Source organism: Argiope bruennichi, chromosome X1 (assembly GCF_947563725.1).
Source record: "Argiope bruennichi chromosome X1, qqArgBrue1.1, whole genome shotgun sequence".
NCBI classification, from domain to species: Eukaryota; Metazoa; Arthropoda; class Arachnida; order Araneae; family Araneidae; genus Argiope; species Argiope bruennichi.
This window is the reverse complement of record NC_079162.1, coordinates 33,017,235-33,036,120: the sequence shown is the minus strand read 5'-3', so window position 1 is coordinate 33,036,120 and position 18,886 is coordinate 33,017,235. Positions and strand designations below refer to the sequence as shown.

Below are 18,886 nucleotides of genomic sequence, written 5' to 3'. Positions count from 1 at the left end.
TTTGTTGTTGTTGCTTCTAATGGTCTTGTCTTGACAAGCCCACTGACTTTAAGAAGTCATTTGTGATATTAAGCCAAGAGTACGTCTCTTGTTTTTTCAGTAGCGCCATCTAGGGCAAAGAGAACGACTTAACTACACACACGTCACAACCCTTTTTACGAGGCGGACTTCATTCATGCATTTCATTCACTCATCCACAGAACGTAATTTAGACCTGAATCAGAGAACGATCACCCCTGATCCGGTACCCTAGTGGTATTACTCTCGACATAGAGGTCTTTGCGACCAAATGTTTTACGTCATTAGGCAAACAAAACAGCTATTAACACTTTTATTAGTTTTTGACAGTTTTACATATATGTAAAACATAATTTGAAGAAATAATCATGCAGTTCTTTAACAATTTTTGTTCTTTATAGTTTCAAGGAAAAAGTTCAATCCGTATCAATTGCCAAGATTTATTTAACCAAATCAGGGCAATGACAGTACGTTGCATCGAATAGGATGGCACAAAGCAGGAAACATAAGTCGTGAAAAAGCATTCTAAGTTTAAATAGTCTCAGAAAGTAATTTGCTGACACAGCAGCTTGGTTTCATGGGGGTAAAAATTGTTTATATAATTGTTATAAAAATTGTTACACATTTTCAATATTCAATTTTAAATAAGTGTGTGAAATACTCCTTGAGAATCTATATAAACTATGTTAAAATTTCATAAAAAATATAAACATCATCAGAAGTATTTATCATTAAAATGTTTAATTTAGTTAAGCCACTTTAGAAACAGTTAACATTTTTGCTAAGAGTCATGGTCACTATTTTATTTTGAACAGTTAAATATTTTAAGATGAGTACTATATTATTATCATGAAATATCTCCTTGTATTTTCACCGAAAATATGACGTAATAATACATTTGGATTTTTCTTCTTCCAGGATTTTCATTCACCAATCGATAATCGATATAGACTTTTTATAAAAGATAAAATATTTCTAAGTGAGATAGTGAAACACGCACACACACACACAAAATTTAAAAATAGAATCTACATTACTATTACCAAAATGACACATCATGCCTTAAATGTCACAATATTTTTAAACAGCTCAATGTACAAGAAGATTTCAAAACAGATATGTCTAAATTCAGGAACTTCTCCAATTACAATTAATCTGAATTTTTTTCTGAGGTGTTATATTGTAGAAACTGGAAAATCATAGTAGGAGAAAAAATATTTAGGTATACTTTCAAAACTTTTTGAGCCTACATGTTCTGTATGCTCACATATATTATTCGTCTGCTTATATTAAAACAAAAATAAAAGAAGCATGTGAATACCTATTACAGGAGTCTTCAAAGCATTTTTTTTCCTTTAAATAATTCCTTTCTCAAATTCAAAAATAAATCGTGAGAATGAAAAGAGTCAATAAATGGTTTTTTACACTATTTATTCATCTACTTTTGGAAGTTTCTTCTGGGGATAAAACTTCGTTTAAAAACATTTTTTATCCAAAAAAAAAAAAAAAACATTTACACAAACTTGGGTTTATACAAAAACCGGTTTTCGGATTCAATATTTCTAAAAAAAAACCGGTTTTAGCCATTTTTCGAATTTTTGTTAAAAAAAATTGAACAGGGAAAAATATTTTATTTTATTTTAATTTCTATAAAATAACAAAAAACGAAATCAATATCAAAGTCAAAATATAAAAAACAAAATGAAAGATTACATATACATATTACTTACACAAAATAACGAAAACTCAAACAAAAATTTCAAATAATGTATTTATATTATTTTTACTAATTTTAATTTCTCCTAAGAAAATAGGATTTTAAAAAACATAAAATATCCACTGAAAGGTGGCTAAGTCTCATTCTTATTTTGGGCACAATATTGCCTGAAATTGGAAATAATCGTTCACTAGTTACTGAATTTGGCATCAAATCACAAATCTAAGTTTTTTGTTTTTTTATTCGTTTGTTCAAATAATGAAAATTCAGCTTTCAGTGTCTTTGGATTTGTAAGTTTTTCTTCAGGGTCTTCAAGAAATTAAACAATTATATTATATCCGACAATTATTTTATGAACTGCTTTCAAATGATTATGTAGATTGCTCGTAGATGATCCTTTGCAGCTCAACATTTTATTACAATGATTTCAGATTGCCTTGTCTATGCCGTACTTTTTGAAATTATCCCAAACTTCCGACTAACTTCCCAAACTTTATCTAAAAATAAAATTAAAGTTATTGAATAAATATTTTCGACGTTTATTTTACATCTTTATTATTAACTATTAATGTTAATGCAATTTAAAATAATCTATACATTTACTAGGAATTTTTTAAAAAAATAAACACTTCTTAATCTAATTCCGATGATTCTAATCTAAAGACACAATTTATGCTAAAACGTTGCGAAAGAAAATATGGAATATTTTAACACCCTGTGTTTTATTTAAAATTTTTATTTTAATTGAATATTTCGTATTGATATGGCTAGTTCAAGTGGTGTAGTAAAAAAGCTTTCAGGAGTGGTACGAAGAAAATTTTATATGATATTATTAAATACTGTGATCAGGCGAGGAATTATTTATTCCTTTCACACGTTCTTCGAAACGAGCCAGTCAAATTGCTGACGTTTCTATTAACACCGACTTCATACCGATAGACAAAACATCCGACGATAAGCAAGAGATGAACTTTATCAAACTTTTGTTTCACCTAGAAAAAAAAAGTGAAAAGGGATGTTCATGAAAAACATAAATTGACGAATTCGAGGTGCAGTGCACAAGCACTTGCCAACGCAACTTGCAACGTTGAAAAAATGTGTTTGCTGCCCGTTGCATAGAATGAATAGCAAATCAAATAAGTTCAAAATTAAATTTTACATAATAATACGAATTCTTAAAACCGGTTTTCTTAATTTAAAAACCGGTTTTCGAATGTGATAAATTTACTTTAAAAAAACGGTTTTTTAAAACCGGGTTTGAAAACCGTCAAACCCTAACACAAACCTAGAGTAAATTTTAAAGTTTTTAAAATTATTTTTTCATATATACATACCATTGCTTAAAAGCTATAACCTACTTTGTTTTACCGATGTAACTTCGAAAAACTGTTGCAAATGAAGCTGGCAAAATTGTTTCATACAAAAGCAAACAAACAATCAAATGAAAACATAGAGAATGATAGCCATGAACTTTTTAATAAGGAAAAGGATAGAACGGAAATGGACAAGAGGATAAACCTTTAAATGCCAAGATTAAATTAATGCAATTACAATTGTTATATTTAAAGCAATAACAGAAATATAGTTTTTAAAAAATCATATGCAAGTAAAAAAGATTTAAAGTAACAAAAAATTAATATTAACATTAATTAACTAACAAAGACAAAAATGAAATGAAATGAAAATTACAATAAAATGAGAGTAGAGTAACATATGAAGTTTTGTGTACAACAGCAACTACGCGGTTCAGTTGAATTTTTGTTTGTACTAATTTAATATTAACATAAATGCAACTTACTAGAGGTTCGATTTCTTCCAAGATATTGATAGGATTTGAAGTTTCATTGGTGTTTTGTGAGCCAAGAGATTTGCTTTTTTCAGATATTTTATCACTTATGGAAGAATTAGTGTTCACAGTATTAGAACAAACTTCCTTTTCCAATTTTGTGTCAATGGTATTTTCATCTGCTTTCTCCTTTTGTGAATATTTTGAAGGAGACTGAGAAGAGTCTTTATTTAAAAGCTCCTGCTGTGCTCCGGAAGATTCAACATTATTGTTTGAAATGGTAGTGCTAAGAATTACACTAGAACTCGATGCGCCTGGTCGCAAAGTATCCCATACTGTGAGAATTTCTTCCACCAAATGAGGAGCACAAACTCTTGTCAACTGATCCCCCTAGCAGAAACAAAAACATTTAGAAACAAAAGTAAGAATTTAACATTAAAATAATAATCTAAATGATATCGAATATATATAGTATATAGGAAGGGGGAAAGCCATAAAAACAGTACAACGTTCTCTCACAAATCGAGAAATAATTTAACTATTTTTAAACGTATACATTTTGTTTTGAGATCATTATTACAGGTTGTTCAGGTCACCTATTCAAAACTATATATTTCGATTATAAAGTATTAACATTACATTAAAAAGAAGTCAAAACAACTCTTTAAGATTATTATAATTAAGAAAAAGTAAGTGTCGTACCTTACTACTAAGAGAATTGAGAACTGCTTGGATATTTGGTTTAGATTTTTGATCGCATAATGCAATAATTTTTTGAAGATCTGACTCTATTTCCTCCTGAAGTTGCTCTATTCTCATGATAGCTTCAGCGGAACGGGAGATTGGATCGGGTCCCAAAATCGCACAGCTGTTATCACCACTACGTTTAAAATATGAACACACTCCTTATTGCATACTTCAATATATAAATTCACATAGTACATGCAAAGCACTGAAATAATGAATTTACCTGAATAAAGGATAATAACTTTTCAGCTGATTCAGTAACCGTAACAAACCTCCTTGGCGAAATTTACGTGAATATGCAGAAAATGCTCCAACAGTAATGATGTCATACACACCGGCTAGTTAAAACAAACAAAAAAGGTCATGGTGAATCTCAAAAGCTCTAAATGCCAATTAGCTTTTTTAACAAATTTACATTAAAGAAACTTACTTTTGCGTGTAGTAACATTCTGAACCCACATTCTCTGAACATGAAGATTTACAGGCACAAATTCAAAATTTGTATCTTTCTTCTTGTTAGAAGGCTTAAATGATGATCCCTTTTGTTTTAATAAAAAATCTACCACTTCAGTATAATGATTAATGAGTCGAAGATGGCCATCAGTTGCAGCTAAATATTTTTGCTGCCATTCCATTGGAAGCTAAAAGGAAAAATCACATATTCTAAATATCTTTTTAGAAAATTATATACAAATTTTTATTGAAAAACCAATAAGATTATGGCTTATACACTGGACATTCGAAATATTTTATTTATATGCAGAGTTACTTAAACTACATATCTCAACTGAAATGTAAAACAATTTTTAAGAAATAAAAATATGCATTACTTGATTCAACTCAAAAACTACTTCCATCAGCTTCTTCTCTTCGTTAATCCATAAGTCTCTGTAATATTAAAACATAAAAGCGATTAAAGGAAATTTGAGAAAAAATAATTATATAAACTTATTAACAATGTCATTAATTTAGAACATGACAAATAGATACACTAAGGTTTCAAAATGAGAACTGAATAACAATCTGAAATGGTAATATGAGTATAAAAAGTATCTTTTTCAAGCAATCAACATTAAAATAGGAAATTAAAGAGTGGCCACGAAACAACATATTACTAAAATCAGGCAAATATAGGTATTGTTATAATATATATATATATAAGTAACCAATCTAAAGTAAGAAATATTTTGATTGTGTGTGTGTGTGTGTGTGTGTGTGTGTGTGTGTGTGTGTGTGTGTGTGTGTGTGTGTGTGTGTGTGTGTGTGTGTGTGTGTGTGTGTGCGTGTGCGTGTGCGTGTGCGTGTGTGCGTGCGTGCGCGTTTATTTCTTTAAGAATATACACAATTGCTTTTAAGGATAAATAAGGATACAATGCAATATTATTTTGTTTCATGATTATTAACTTTCATCAGGAGAATTATAACAGTCAAAATCAAAACCAAGTGTAAAACAAAAATATACGAATTAAAATTATTAGCATTCTAAACTTTGTAAATTAAAAATAATACTGTACTTTATAATCTGAGCCCATTATTTTAAATTTTTATATCAGCTGTACTGTAATTATAAGGAAATATTAACCAATGAAACTAAATGATAAAAATTATGTTGTCTAAGAATTTTATGCATGAAATCAATAAAATATGAAATTAATGAATGCTTTACTTTTAATAATTAGTCACAACATTAAATCTACATTTTAGCTTTTTAGAAAGGTACATAAGGAAATTAAAATTTTCTCTTTTGCAAATAAAAATAATAATTTGATTGTAAAATGTTTTTAACCTCAAAAATATTTTTATTTTAGCATGAACTAAATACTAAATACTTAAGTAAAATACTAAATACTTAATGCACAAGTTTAAAACTTTCAGACATCTTGAAAGTTTTAAAATACAATTTTCACATAAATATTTGGATTCTAATCTTATTTAAATACTCTTATTATGACGTTAAAGCACCCTCATTAATTTTAATTAATAAAATAATGCATGAATAATTTGTTAGATTTTATTTATAACATTTTTCTTCTTCTCATTAGCCTCTATCAAATCATTTCAATATTCAAAAAACAAAGTCACTAAGAAAAAAACCTTCCTCATTCTTTTAACACAAAATATGCTATTTTTCAGAATTTAAGTGATAAACATTCTAATTACTGATGAATACTGTTAACTAAAATCATAGAATTTCATACGGTAAAATACTAAATACTTAAGTGTACAAGTTTAAAACCTTCAGATATCTTGAAAATTTTAAAATACAATTACAGACTATCAGACATTTGTGCTATAAGAGACAAGTTAATATATTTAAGAGATATTTTATATATTACGTACAGCAGCATACAAGGTACCGTGACCGATAACTTGCTTTCAGACATTATTTCATGAACATGCAATTCAGCACCAAGTCCAGTGTGAAAGCGGTATGTCTGGGTCACAAAATTATTAGATAAAGTTTTTAATAATCCTAGCACTGGAATTCCAAGTTGTGATGTCAGCTTAGTAGGCAAAGAGTAACTTCTTGGTCGTTCTACCTAAAGAATGAAAAATAACAGCTATAAAAATTTTAATACAATTTTCCAATTTATTTTTAAAAAACTGTTGATTGATTTGAAATTTAATAATGGGCATGTTTAGCAAAAGGCAAATATTCACCTTTGACCACAGTGACTCTTCTTCTGCTAATAATAGCCAGGCATTTCTTTGTTTTGTATTAGTCATTTCTCGAGCAGATATAGATATAAATCCTACACTTGCACAAGAAGGAGAACTGCAGAAGATTAAAAAAAAAAAAAAAAATGAGATTTGAAAAAATTGATTATTTTTAAATTTCAAAATAAAAAATGTTCCATTATTTCAATAGAAAATGTTTTCAGCTTCGGTATAAGAAGCAAGTTTCAACATTAAAAAATATGGAAAGAGGAATTATGGTTCGTGGAATTTTATACTTTTCTTAGTAGTTTAATAATAACCTTAAATTACAAAGAGCATTAAACTCTCTTATATCCGGTACTGAATACGCTATAAATATTAAAATATTGATACTTTAGAAAGTGAAAAGTAAAACTCGGAATTTAGGCTTATGATATAAAAAAAAATGTAATGATTAGTGAAGAAAAGGTGCAAGCTTGGATGAATGTGAACTTTCGTGTCCGTCACACTTTTTCCTGAAGAAATAACAGAACATACTAGGAAAGGGAGAAGAGGATAAAAATGAAGACGATACCAAGAAAACTATATGAAAGAAGCAGATGAAGGATTGCAAACTTTCATAAATTCTGCTGAGCAACATTATCTTATATCAGTTAATTATGTTATGAAGCTTTATAGTATTTATCGTGAAATCTTGCAGTTTCAAACACAAGTAAGTAGATATTCGAAATTACAATTATAAAATGTGTTTAATATTCGTGATAAAAATTATGCAGAAATTTTAAAATATTCAGTTTTGGTCTTTCTGAAATATAAGATTTCTAAAAATAGCATCACGAATCATAAACAGATAAACATTAGAAGTATATATTCAGTTACTGAAAAATTCTTTTTCCTCTCAGCAGCGAGGTCCTGTTGCTGTCTATTAAGAGAGATTCTAGAGTAAACTAAAAATATATTACATGTTCTCGTTAAAAGTTTTAATAAACTTAAATATTAAAACTGCTACTTTATTCTCTTACCGACAGCATGTAATGACTAATATAATTTGAAATCTTTAGGATAACAGAAAGAGAAAACTTCCATTGTAGCGAATTTAATCACCCTTCGTATCACTAAGAGATGCAGTCGCCTTCCTTCTACCGTATTTACCAAGAACTCTTGTAATATGGTACAAAGCACAGAATGGCGGTTGCCTTCTGATCGAAAAACAATTAACATTCATGAAATTTTAAATAATATAAACATACTTATCTGCATACTTCTTTCTATTTAAAAAAAATAGTACATTCAGTTTCCAAAAAATTGTGACTGGTATAAAAAATATATCAGTAACAGCTAAAACATATGATCGTTGCCTTCTTTCTGCTTAGTATTATCTTGTTTTACCATTACTGATTTCAGCTTTTAAAGTACACAATGCATAATTTTCATAAATTTATGAATGGTAGTTATCAAACAATTGATTTGTTTCTGTTTATTTTCCTAAAATAGACAATCAGGGAAAAAAATTATGTAACAATACATGCTATTTTAAACATTTATTTTTAGATATAATACTATCAATGTTTGTGACATTTTTAAGAGTTTGTAAAAGTCTCCTGAAGATAAATCTATTACTTACATCTTTAACATGTTACTTTAAAGTTGAATAGGGAAAACAAGCATTAAAATAAATTTAAAGTAATAATTATTCATTTTTAGCAATGTAAGTCAAAACATAAATTTAAGAGGACAATATGAATTGAAAACAAAAATCAAATGTGCAGTTTTCACTTTAATAACTTTATTATTTTTAAATTCTGAAAAATTGACAGTTTATAAATTGAATATGGCAGTTATGAAGTAAGAATTAAAAAAATACAATGTAAAAGTAATACAAAAATTTGTTAAATACATATTTGGATTAATTTATAGTCCATATGATTACTTTTTAAAGTGTTTTAGTTAATTTTTGAACTATTCTTTAATACATAATGTTTTTGATTATGCAAGTTATACAATTTTTTTGTGTGATCAGCATGCATTTCAGACAGAGGTCTCCCAGCATACTCTCCAATTAACTCTTTCTTAATCCTTTTTACTGTAACCCCATCAAGTTTTACATGCTTTGTTTTGCTTTTCATCTTCTTTTTAGTTGAATGCAACCTCCTTATTGACAGAATATTAGTATTACTTGGCTTTTTTTCTTTGCTAACTAAATGCATGCCTGGTTTCTTAGAATGCAAAGTAATAATTTATGAACTTTTATCAATTATGAATTAAGTTCGTCTAACAGTGATTCATTATCACAACTTTTAATATCATTACGAATTAGGGTAAGGTACATTTCAGCCTTTTGTTTTTTAGATGTTATGGTCTCTTCGTTGTTTTCATTTTTGTTCTTCAAACTAGTTAAAATTTCCAGTGCACATAATTCCTTTTCAGCAATTTCTTTTTCCCTTAAAACAGCATCAATATTTTGTTTCTCATTTATATTTTGCTCAAACAATTGTGGGGAAAAAACTCTCATTGTAAGATGTATGTGCTTGCACAAACCTCCTTTTAATGTATAATCAGGGCATGAGCATCTGGAATTATGAATACACACTTTGCAAACTTTGCATTTTTGCTGACAGAATTCACTACAATCTTTAGAATCAATATAAACTGTGTAAGTGATATCATCACTCATTACAGAATATAATCTTTCACCTACACTTGAAATACACAAGACAGGCATTGTCACACTTAGGGAATGCTTCTTCCAATTCTGTGTCACTCTTTTTGTACACTTTCCTTTCTCTATTTTTATAAGACACTCAAATGATTTGTCTCTCAACAAAGAAAAGAGCAAGTGAATAATACATCTATCAAGTATTTTGTTGATTTTGCCTTTTAAGTAGATGTGCTTGAAAATCTTATATGATTCTAAATACATATTTGTACTGGCAAAGGCACCTTTTCTAAAACATAAAGCCCAGTGTTCACATCTTTTTGCATAGTACATTTCAAAATAATTAGAAAAATTTCTAAGCATATCTATTTCTTCAAAATCATTTTAAATATCATTTAAAAGTTCAAAGAACTTTTTCTCAGAGCTTTCATTTCATAACAAAGTTTATCATAAACTTCTGCTCTTATGTTAACATATGGTATGGTGTTGATTTTGACTCCAAGCTCTGTCAACATGCCAAGTACAAAGAAATTCTTGGGGATTATGTCCAAACACAGATACCCAAACATTATAAAATTGCTCTGCATCATCATTCATAAAAAATTGGGTAGTAATTTCCCCAGTTTTTGTTTTTATTACTTTAAAAAAGTTCTTTAGAACACTCCGTTTCATGGTTGCTTATTAACCATGCAACTGGAAAGCCTTCTCCAAATTCATCTACTACCATTATAGTAACTAGAGTAAAGTTATACACATTCGTTCCATTTGTGGAGTCGACACATACCAAATGCTTTCTAAATTTTTTAAGTAGAGACACTTGCAATGAGTTCATCAGAGCAATAAAAATATCATCTTTCTGGATATTATTTAAGATTGAAGGAGCTTCTTCACCTTGCAATTTACAAATGAGAAAAGGATTTTCCTCTAATTCTTCATATTCTTTATGCATTAAATGTACACTGGTTGCATCATCAGGGTGCCTTTCCATTCCTTTTAGGCCAAAACTTACTTGTATATTATTATTTTTTCTAGTTAAAAGATGACCTCGATTGTGTTCATCATCAATCTTTTTTTGTATGTTCTCTAAGATTTTTTGAGGGTTTATCCCATCTTTAATATCATTAGCCATTTGTGCTTTTAAAGTAGGAGGCAACTGCACAAATTTCAACTCTTGAGAATGGTCAACATGAGTATTCATCAATAGAACATGAACTTTATTTGTATTATGGCATACCGATGCTTTTAAATATGCTGGGCATATTGCTCCAATCTTACATGATTCTACAGGTATCCGTTTTTCCGAATTTTTACTACTGTAATGGACAGATCTATTACAAACATAATGCACTGTAGTATTCATTTGGTATTTTTCATCTCCTCTTGATACTTTAAAAAACACTTTGCTTTTACTTTCAAAATCTTCCTTCCATTGCTTAAATTCATTAACATTGTCAAAAATTTTTTCCTCTTCACAAAATTTCAGTTTATGATTTCCAATCAAGTGTGAACCGAATTTCCTGAACTGTTGATCCTTGAGCATTGCAATTGCGGAAGAGACAAAAGTTAATTTTTCTCTTTAACATTCTCTAATGACACATCATGAATACTTTTTAAATGTCTGTTTAAAACGAACTTACGAGAGAAAAGTTTTTCACAAATTTCGCAAAAATCCATTATAACGAATCAATGTTTTCGATAGCTTTAGCGTGAACATGCAAACAAACAAAATTTTCAAATTCTGAAATGAGTCAACAGATAGTAGCTTAACTCTGAATGGTGATTGGCTAATACCATTAAGGTGAAACGCTCCATCTAGTCGTTCATTCATGGGATCTGCGCCACACTCGAACCCTACTATCAGCTCTTACCAAATAAAATCGACTGATCTGACCAAGCCACGGTTTTCAAGTCGTCTAACCGATATGATGACGAGCCCAGGAGAAGAGCTGCAGGTGATGTCGTGCTGTAAGTAAAGACACTATTGCCGGTCTTCTGTTGCTATAGTCCATTAAAGCCAAATTTCTGTCCCACATTAATTCCAGTAGTTATTTCACGCAGTAGTTATATCACTTGTTTGTTAACACTGATAATTCTATGTACAAGTCGCTGACTTCGGTCATTAAGTGCTGATGGTTTTATGTTCATGATGGGAGGTTATGCCTGAAATTAGGTATTCTCTTTGTCACAGAGTTTCAAGCGCAAATATGGCACACTTTTGAAACTACAGATTTTGGAATGTTTCAATTCCTTCACGATTTCCGAAACAGAATGTCCCATACGTCTATTTCCAAAAGCCATTCCACGTTCAAAGTCTGTTAATTCCCATCATGCAGCTACAATCACGTCAAAAACCTTTCCAAATGAATCACTTGAATACAAATAAAAGCCCTGCCAATGCACTACCCATTTAGTTAGTTATTTATATATTAATGTCCCGTTTTAAAGCAACACTAAGGCTATTTTGGGACGGATCTCATAATTTTGAACCATGGTCAGATGACGAGGACGACACCTGTAATAGCACCCCGCTCTCCATACTTCCACACCATTCCTACAGGAGGACGTCTGGCCCCGACGGATTTAACGTGCACCAGTCCCACTTACATGACGGTTCTTCAGTGGAATCGACCTGCACTGCCCATTTATGCATTTTGTACGCGATACTGCTGCTATTTGTATATCTGCATATTGTTATCCCATAACGTTTGTCACATATAGGTATGTATTACCAATATCATGGGCTTTTCTAGGTCAAATTTCTGCTGAAGAGATGAAATTAAAATTAACAACAACAAATCTGGCTTTGGAAGGGGAAAAGTTGAGGCTGAGATTTGGAGAGTTTTAGGGCCCTAGAGATCTTAATCCGGCTCTGTTGATTGCTGCTATTCATTCAATTTGGTATACTAAATATATTAACCCACCATTATATACTGAAAACTATGCATGGATCAATATAAAAATTCACAATAATAACATGAATGAAAGAACAAAAAAATAACTAAATATTTTATAACAAATGCTTTACCTACACTAAAGTTAACCGTAATGTACGATGATGGCTTTGTAAAAGAGTTTCAAGCGTAAATACAGATTCACCAAGAAGTGTACTCTGAAAAATAAAATGAATCAGATGACAAATACGATCTCTTTTTCTATAAGGTTAAAGCAAATAGAATAGGTTTAATAAATTATATAAAATTATTAACAGATAATTATTAGTTAACAGAAATATTAATAGTTTGTAGAACTCACGAAAAGCTACGTTATAACTGGTACCACAGCAATTTTACAGTCAAAATGTGTTGCTTTATAGCAGAACAAAAAATTCACACAGAATTTAAAATAACTAAACTGTTTGCATTTTACAATAAAAACCTATATTTTACAACTATAGTCATTTGCAAAATGCTTTTAAAACCCCATTTTCAAAAATAAACATTAATTCAATGACAAAATACATGAGTTTTATTTAATTCAAAAGTGGTCATTTGATTCATTTGGAAACAACAGAAAATATCTATGCATTCAGATCTTTAATGTAGAATGTAGCAATAAAGAAAAGCAAATAAATCCTTGAATATTTCATATTTATTGATATTTACAGATTTATGAAATTAAAGCGCTTAATTAGGGACAAAATAAAACTAAAATGAAGTAAGAAATATATTTCCATAAATATAAAACAAAATAAAGGCATTTTTAACAATTAAAGGGCAAATGTTTGGAAAACAGAATTCAATTAATAAACAAATCATATACAATTATAAAATAAGATGCTACGTTATCTCACATTCTAAACTGCAAGAAATAAATGAAAGGCAAATTGTATACTTTTTTCATCCAAATTTCAATAATTACAAAATTACTCAAGCAGTTATAAGCAAAATTTACTTGAGTTAATCCATGTTCACATGATACATAACAACTTCATTTAATATGAAAATCCAGCATGTATCTTGCAAGATGAAAAAATATATACACACTTAACAGGAATGAAGAAAGCATCATAAGATGCTAGACGTCATGCCTACTTGTGTTTGCCAAAAGACTGTAAGGTAATATGAATTGATTCCTTCACCATGACTTTTCCATTTTAATAAAATCCTTGAATGCCAACAATATTTAAATCACAATATATCAATAAAAAGTATAAGAGAATATCGATATAAATTTTCTTATTAAAACTAAGGAAATCTTTGAATTGTATAATTTTCTAGAAGATTGATGAATTAGAAAGCATATAAAATTCCAAAAATAAACACAAGGTACTTACGGTACATGTGACTCGCTCTTTGACGTCATAGACAGAAAGTTTAATTCGAGTAACTTCAGTTACTTCTCCTTTAACAAAGGTCACAGTCGTAAAGAAACAAGGGTTACTTGATTTCTACAAAAAAAAAAAAAGAGTATCAAATCAAAATTTAAAATTTTCCTAACAAAAGATACTAGAATAAGTATAAAATCATATAATTTAAAGAATGGCATTTTAAAACTCCAATAATAACAATTAAAATATGAAAAATAACAAGTAATATAAATTTAAAAATCAATAAAATTACTTTATAATATTAACATAATATTATTTTACGATATATATCATTCGAATCCAATGAAAACTACTTTCTACTATTTTGAGTTTTGTTACGAACGAACAATTTTTTTACAATCCATTACTAATTCCAGTATTTGCCTAGTTCAATATGATTCAGCCATCTTTGCTAAAAAAATATATTGCATTGTAGACAGAAAATTAAATAAGTTCTTCAATATTTTCTAAAATATGCAAGTTAAGCAATTATTTTTCTATTCTTTTAAATGTATTATTGAAAATATAAAAAAAACAAACCTCAACAATTTCTGTCTGAGCAAATCTTGTCCATCTCACAGACGGAAGGGTATTTACTGATACACATACCATGGGATTTGGTGGTTGACCATCTCCATCACACATTAAATTATCACAGCCTAAACATTTACAAGACCGAAAAGGAAAAAGAAAAATCTTTGAAACATTTTTTTTTTTTTTTAAATTTCAAAGGCATGTTCTCAACATTCAACAGACAGAAGAAAGAAATCTAAGTGGTAAAAAAAAAAAAAAAAAAAAAAAAAAAAAAAAAAACTATTTAAATAAATTTGGATAATCAAAGCACATAAAAAATAGTATACAATTCAAATAAAATTATAAAATAATTTTTTTTAAATCTATGATTCATATTACAAAACATCTGTAATTGAAAACATGGTAAAAATTAAAAACAAAGAAAACTGAATAAAACTTAGATTCGAAAGAGCAGCTTTCAATCAAACTTTCTTTCAGCTAACTCACATTTAAATGCTTAAATACATTTAATAATTAAATACATAATAGATTCCAAGAGCAGCTTTCAAAGCTAACTCACATTTAAATGCTTAAATACATAATCACATGATATAATATCAAAAGATATGTTTTCAATTTGACGGCATTTGAAGACTAAATCTGACAACTGATGAAAATCATATGTTGAAAAAATGGTGAGAGAGAAACAATTAAAATGAACACAAATCAGAAGAATGTTAAAGGAATAAAATATTTGAAACACACATTCTGTTTACACTCACTGAAATAAATAGTCTTCAAATTTATTAGAACAAAATTATAAAACCAATTTTCAATTAAAAAGTTTTTTAATATATTGTAGCCATTTTAAATACAAAACCCCTGAAGTTTCCATTCCTTCTTTTTGAAAAATCTGAGTTTGGAAAGGCAGTAAAGGTTTTTAGCCCAAAAGTATTCAAGATTTAAATAATGGGAATGTTTTTTCCAAAATAGAATAATAATCAATATCTATAATCAAAGTTTAATAATATTAAAGCCAATACATTTACTGAGAAATGACTTATTACCATAGTTGAATATCTATATAACTGAAAAATTAATTATGACTCAATAAGTAGCCTAAAACTATTATTACTAATTGTAATTTGCTCTAAAAATAAAATAACACAGAAGAAATTGCCTCTCATAGGAAAAATACAAATTTTGGGGGGGGAAAAAACTGAAAAGATTTACCATAATATTTCAAATTAACGAGAAAGAAATGTATTGATCTTCAAAATTTAATTTACAGCAAACAGAGGATGATCATCTATAATAGGTATTGTACCAAGATACTTTTTATTTCAACTTTGTAGAATTAAAATTTATCTTTTTTTTAAACTTTCCAGAAAATAAAAATTTGAATATTAAAATAAAGAAAAAAATTTTTGGTTATATATTTAATGAAAATTCAACAAATATTAAAATGTACATATATTTATATTAAATTAAACATTTTATTAAGCAACTAGTTAAATTTTTTAAGAAAATTTATATTATGTATTATAATACATAATATCCTAAGAATGTTGATGACATTATATATATGTAAAAATATTTTAATAATGCATGACTGAAAAAGATAGAGCTTTTGGCATTTTAACTTCGATTTATTTCATCCCGGGAGGCATAATTTGTACAGAGAAAAAGAGATGAGAGATACATCAATATATATCGTAACACAGCAGCAAGGAAATGGAAAATTGTCCTATCAGTGATTTTACTATGAATCTCTAATAGGGATTTTTTGCCACATATCAATTTAAGCAAGGAAATCTTAGGTATCTTTAAAACAATGTTATAAGTATTAAGCATTTTTATCCTTTCGCTCTGAGTGTGGGAAATTTGAAAGTTATCAGTTTTCCAGAGCATGAGTAGAATTAATTAAATAAAAAAGTGGAAATTGGATCAGGAAATAAGAGAACATTTTAGAAGGAAATTAACATGGACAAATTTAAGATAAAAATTAGGAAATTAATTAGGATCTAAATTGATATATAACAAATCATTAACTTCTTAGTAATTGACTCTACATTTTTTTTCAATTACAGATTTGATATCTTAAAACACCTAAATGTTATTTTTATAACTCAGCATTATTTTCAAAACCATTAACATGCCAAAATTCATGTAAATATAATAAAGAAGCGAAATTTCTCTTTGTTAAGAGAGTCTTTGATTGTACAGAAGATTAACCCTTTCTAAGGCCGTGGGAAGTATGCTTCCCACAAAATTTATCAATCTTTGTATGAAATTATGTAGGTTGGCATAAGTTCTGATAAATGTTTTTAGGAAAACAGAAACTTAGATGCTTCAGTTCTTTATCTCACACAAAATAATGTGTCTTAATTTGTTACTTAATTATTAATTAACCAAATTAATTAATTAATCAAATTAAATTTATCTAATAAGCTAAATGAATCCCTTTTCTTATTCTAATTTCAAGCCTAAAAATATTAAACATAATATGACTAGAAAAGAATGGCCCTTTAAAGGGTTAATGCAAATTTAATGGCATTCATAACACATTACTTAATATTCAGTTCGAAACAAAAAAAACGATGTAAATTCATTTGTAAGCATAGATAAAAACTTAATGAACAGAGCAAGCATATACAACTTATCCATAACAAAGCTATAAATATTTCCACTATGCAATCTTTACAAATCTAACAAAAAATTATTATGATTATATTATTTAGATAAAAATTATATTTTATTAACAACAATAAACATATTAGACAACTTACATATACTCAATTCCATAAAAGGCTCATATTGTTGAGGATCATAACCTTAAAATTGAAATAAAAAATGATTAAGTCACAGGATTAACAAACCTTTATTTTAAAAAAACTTTTTAAAGCATGAATATAAAAATTTATCGGTTAAATTTTAAAATAATATCATTTTTCTTCTTCAAAAAATGCTGACAAGAATAACAGTAGTTTAAAGTTTAACTTTAACAAAACTTTTTTTTTCTTTCAAAAGCAGATTAAAATATCTTGTAATTTTAAAGTTACAAATAAGAATAGAACTGATTTTGTATATGAAAAGAAAATCAAAAATATGCACTAGTATTCCAATAAGCAGTTTTTGGTCCATATTTAATTTATTATATCAATTGAATTGCCATGTAAGATACGTATTTTCAAAAAAAAAAAAATTCTATAATTTGATTAGTTAGTTATCAGACTAAAAATCGTACATGGATGTTTTTTAGAAAAAAAGAACATGGAAAGATCGTGGAAACATACTATTTTTCATTATATCATTTTTTACAAGCATATCTATGATTGTCTACGAATAATAAATAACCTTCAACATCTTTATAAAAATATATTCTTAATAAAAATTTAATGTGTTACAAAAACACAGCAAAGCCTTTTCTGTTCTGAAAAGATATGTAAATATCTATAAATTAAAAATAGAAAATGTGGTCAAAAACTGCTATTTGATCAAACTTTAAATTTCCACAGTGGCCTCTTTCTAAAAACTTTAATTGCATTAAATAAAGGATATATTTTTTTTTAAAGATTCATTGATTTTTTTAATGAACCAAGAAATTAAAATTTCCCTTCCTTGTATTCTTTTAAGTCATGGTCACATAACTTTTGAGAAAACTAAAAAGAGTTATACTAAGGGACATCCAGAAAGTAAGTTTTACAAAGCCTGTAAAAAGAAACAAAGTATAATTACTTGAAAAGATTTACTGCAAAAGATAACAGCCATATTTTAGCTACTTGTCAATAAGATAACAACCAGAACTATCACACTTGCTACACCGTGAGATATGTTTTTGTAATCCATTGTCACAGAAATTTACTGTCTGAAATTCAGCTAATGTGTCATAGTTGTCTGCAGGTCTTCGTTTCTGAGAAAGTAATGACTAGACAGGAATTTCTTCAAGTACACGTACAGGTGGGCACCAAAATCGGGACTATAGGATGGATAGTCAAACAGCTGCCAATGGAACTTCTGTAGCTGATTTTTTGTGAAATTTGACGTACGCAGGCAAGCGTTGTTTTGGATCAAGGCAACAATGAGAAAGCTACAACAGCCACATACTATAGTCATATCTATAACCTTGGGCCTTTGTGTTTCGTGCAGTTTGCAACGCCGTCTTTTGGCGATGTGGAATATTAATTTTCTGGATGAACCTCATATCTGTTCAAACTGCACAATTTAAATTTATTTTCGATGCAAGAGGAGGTCGGAACAGGAAAATCTTTTTCAATAAAATATCAGAGGATTACTGATGAGGTAACAAAAGGATTTTCATATACAATTTACATATTACCTTAAATGACTAGATATGAAAAAAGACAAAGAAATGTACATATAGATCATCAGTCTTTTCAACAAGATGCTCCAAAACAGGAAAATCGATCAAAAATTAATCCAAGATCCTCATAACATTAAAAAATTATACAGCACAATAACTTA

At 28.3% G+C, this 18,886-nt stretch overlaps 1 protein-coding gene across 4 annotated transcripts in view; it reads right to left on the bottom strand.

Moving 5' to 3' along the window:
- The window catches only part of LOC129958492 (inositol polyphosphate-4-phosphatase type I A-like), a 56,762-nt gene that overhangs the window by 25,699 nt on the left and 12,177 nt on the right, over positions 1–18,886 (bottom strand). For all 4 annotated transcript variants that reach the window (XM_056071004.1, XM_056071005.1, XM_056071006.1 and 1 more), the window contains exons 6-16: positions 17,191–17,235; positions 14,429–14,547; positions 13,856–13,969; positions 12,612–12,691; positions 6,930–7,044; positions 6,609–6,808; positions 5,099–5,156; positions 4,699–4,909; positions 4,492–4,606; positions 4,224–4,401; positions 3,534–3,911 (exon numbers count right to left, since the gene is read on the bottom strand). In XM_056071004.1, the coding sequence (XP_055926979.1) occupies positions 3,534–3,911; positions 4,224–4,401; positions 4,492–4,606; positions 4,699–4,909; positions 5,099–5,156; positions 6,609–6,808; positions 6,930–7,044; positions 12,612–12,691; positions 13,856–13,969; positions 14,429–14,547; positions 17,191–17,235 (1,613 nt within the window). The remainder of the gene's footprint in view (positions 1–3,533; positions 3,912–4,223; positions 4,402–4,491; positions 4,607–4,698; positions 4,910–5,098; positions 5,157–6,608; positions 6,809–6,929; positions 7,045–12,611; positions 12,692–13,855; positions 13,970–14,428; positions 14,548–17,190; positions 17,236–18,886) is intronic.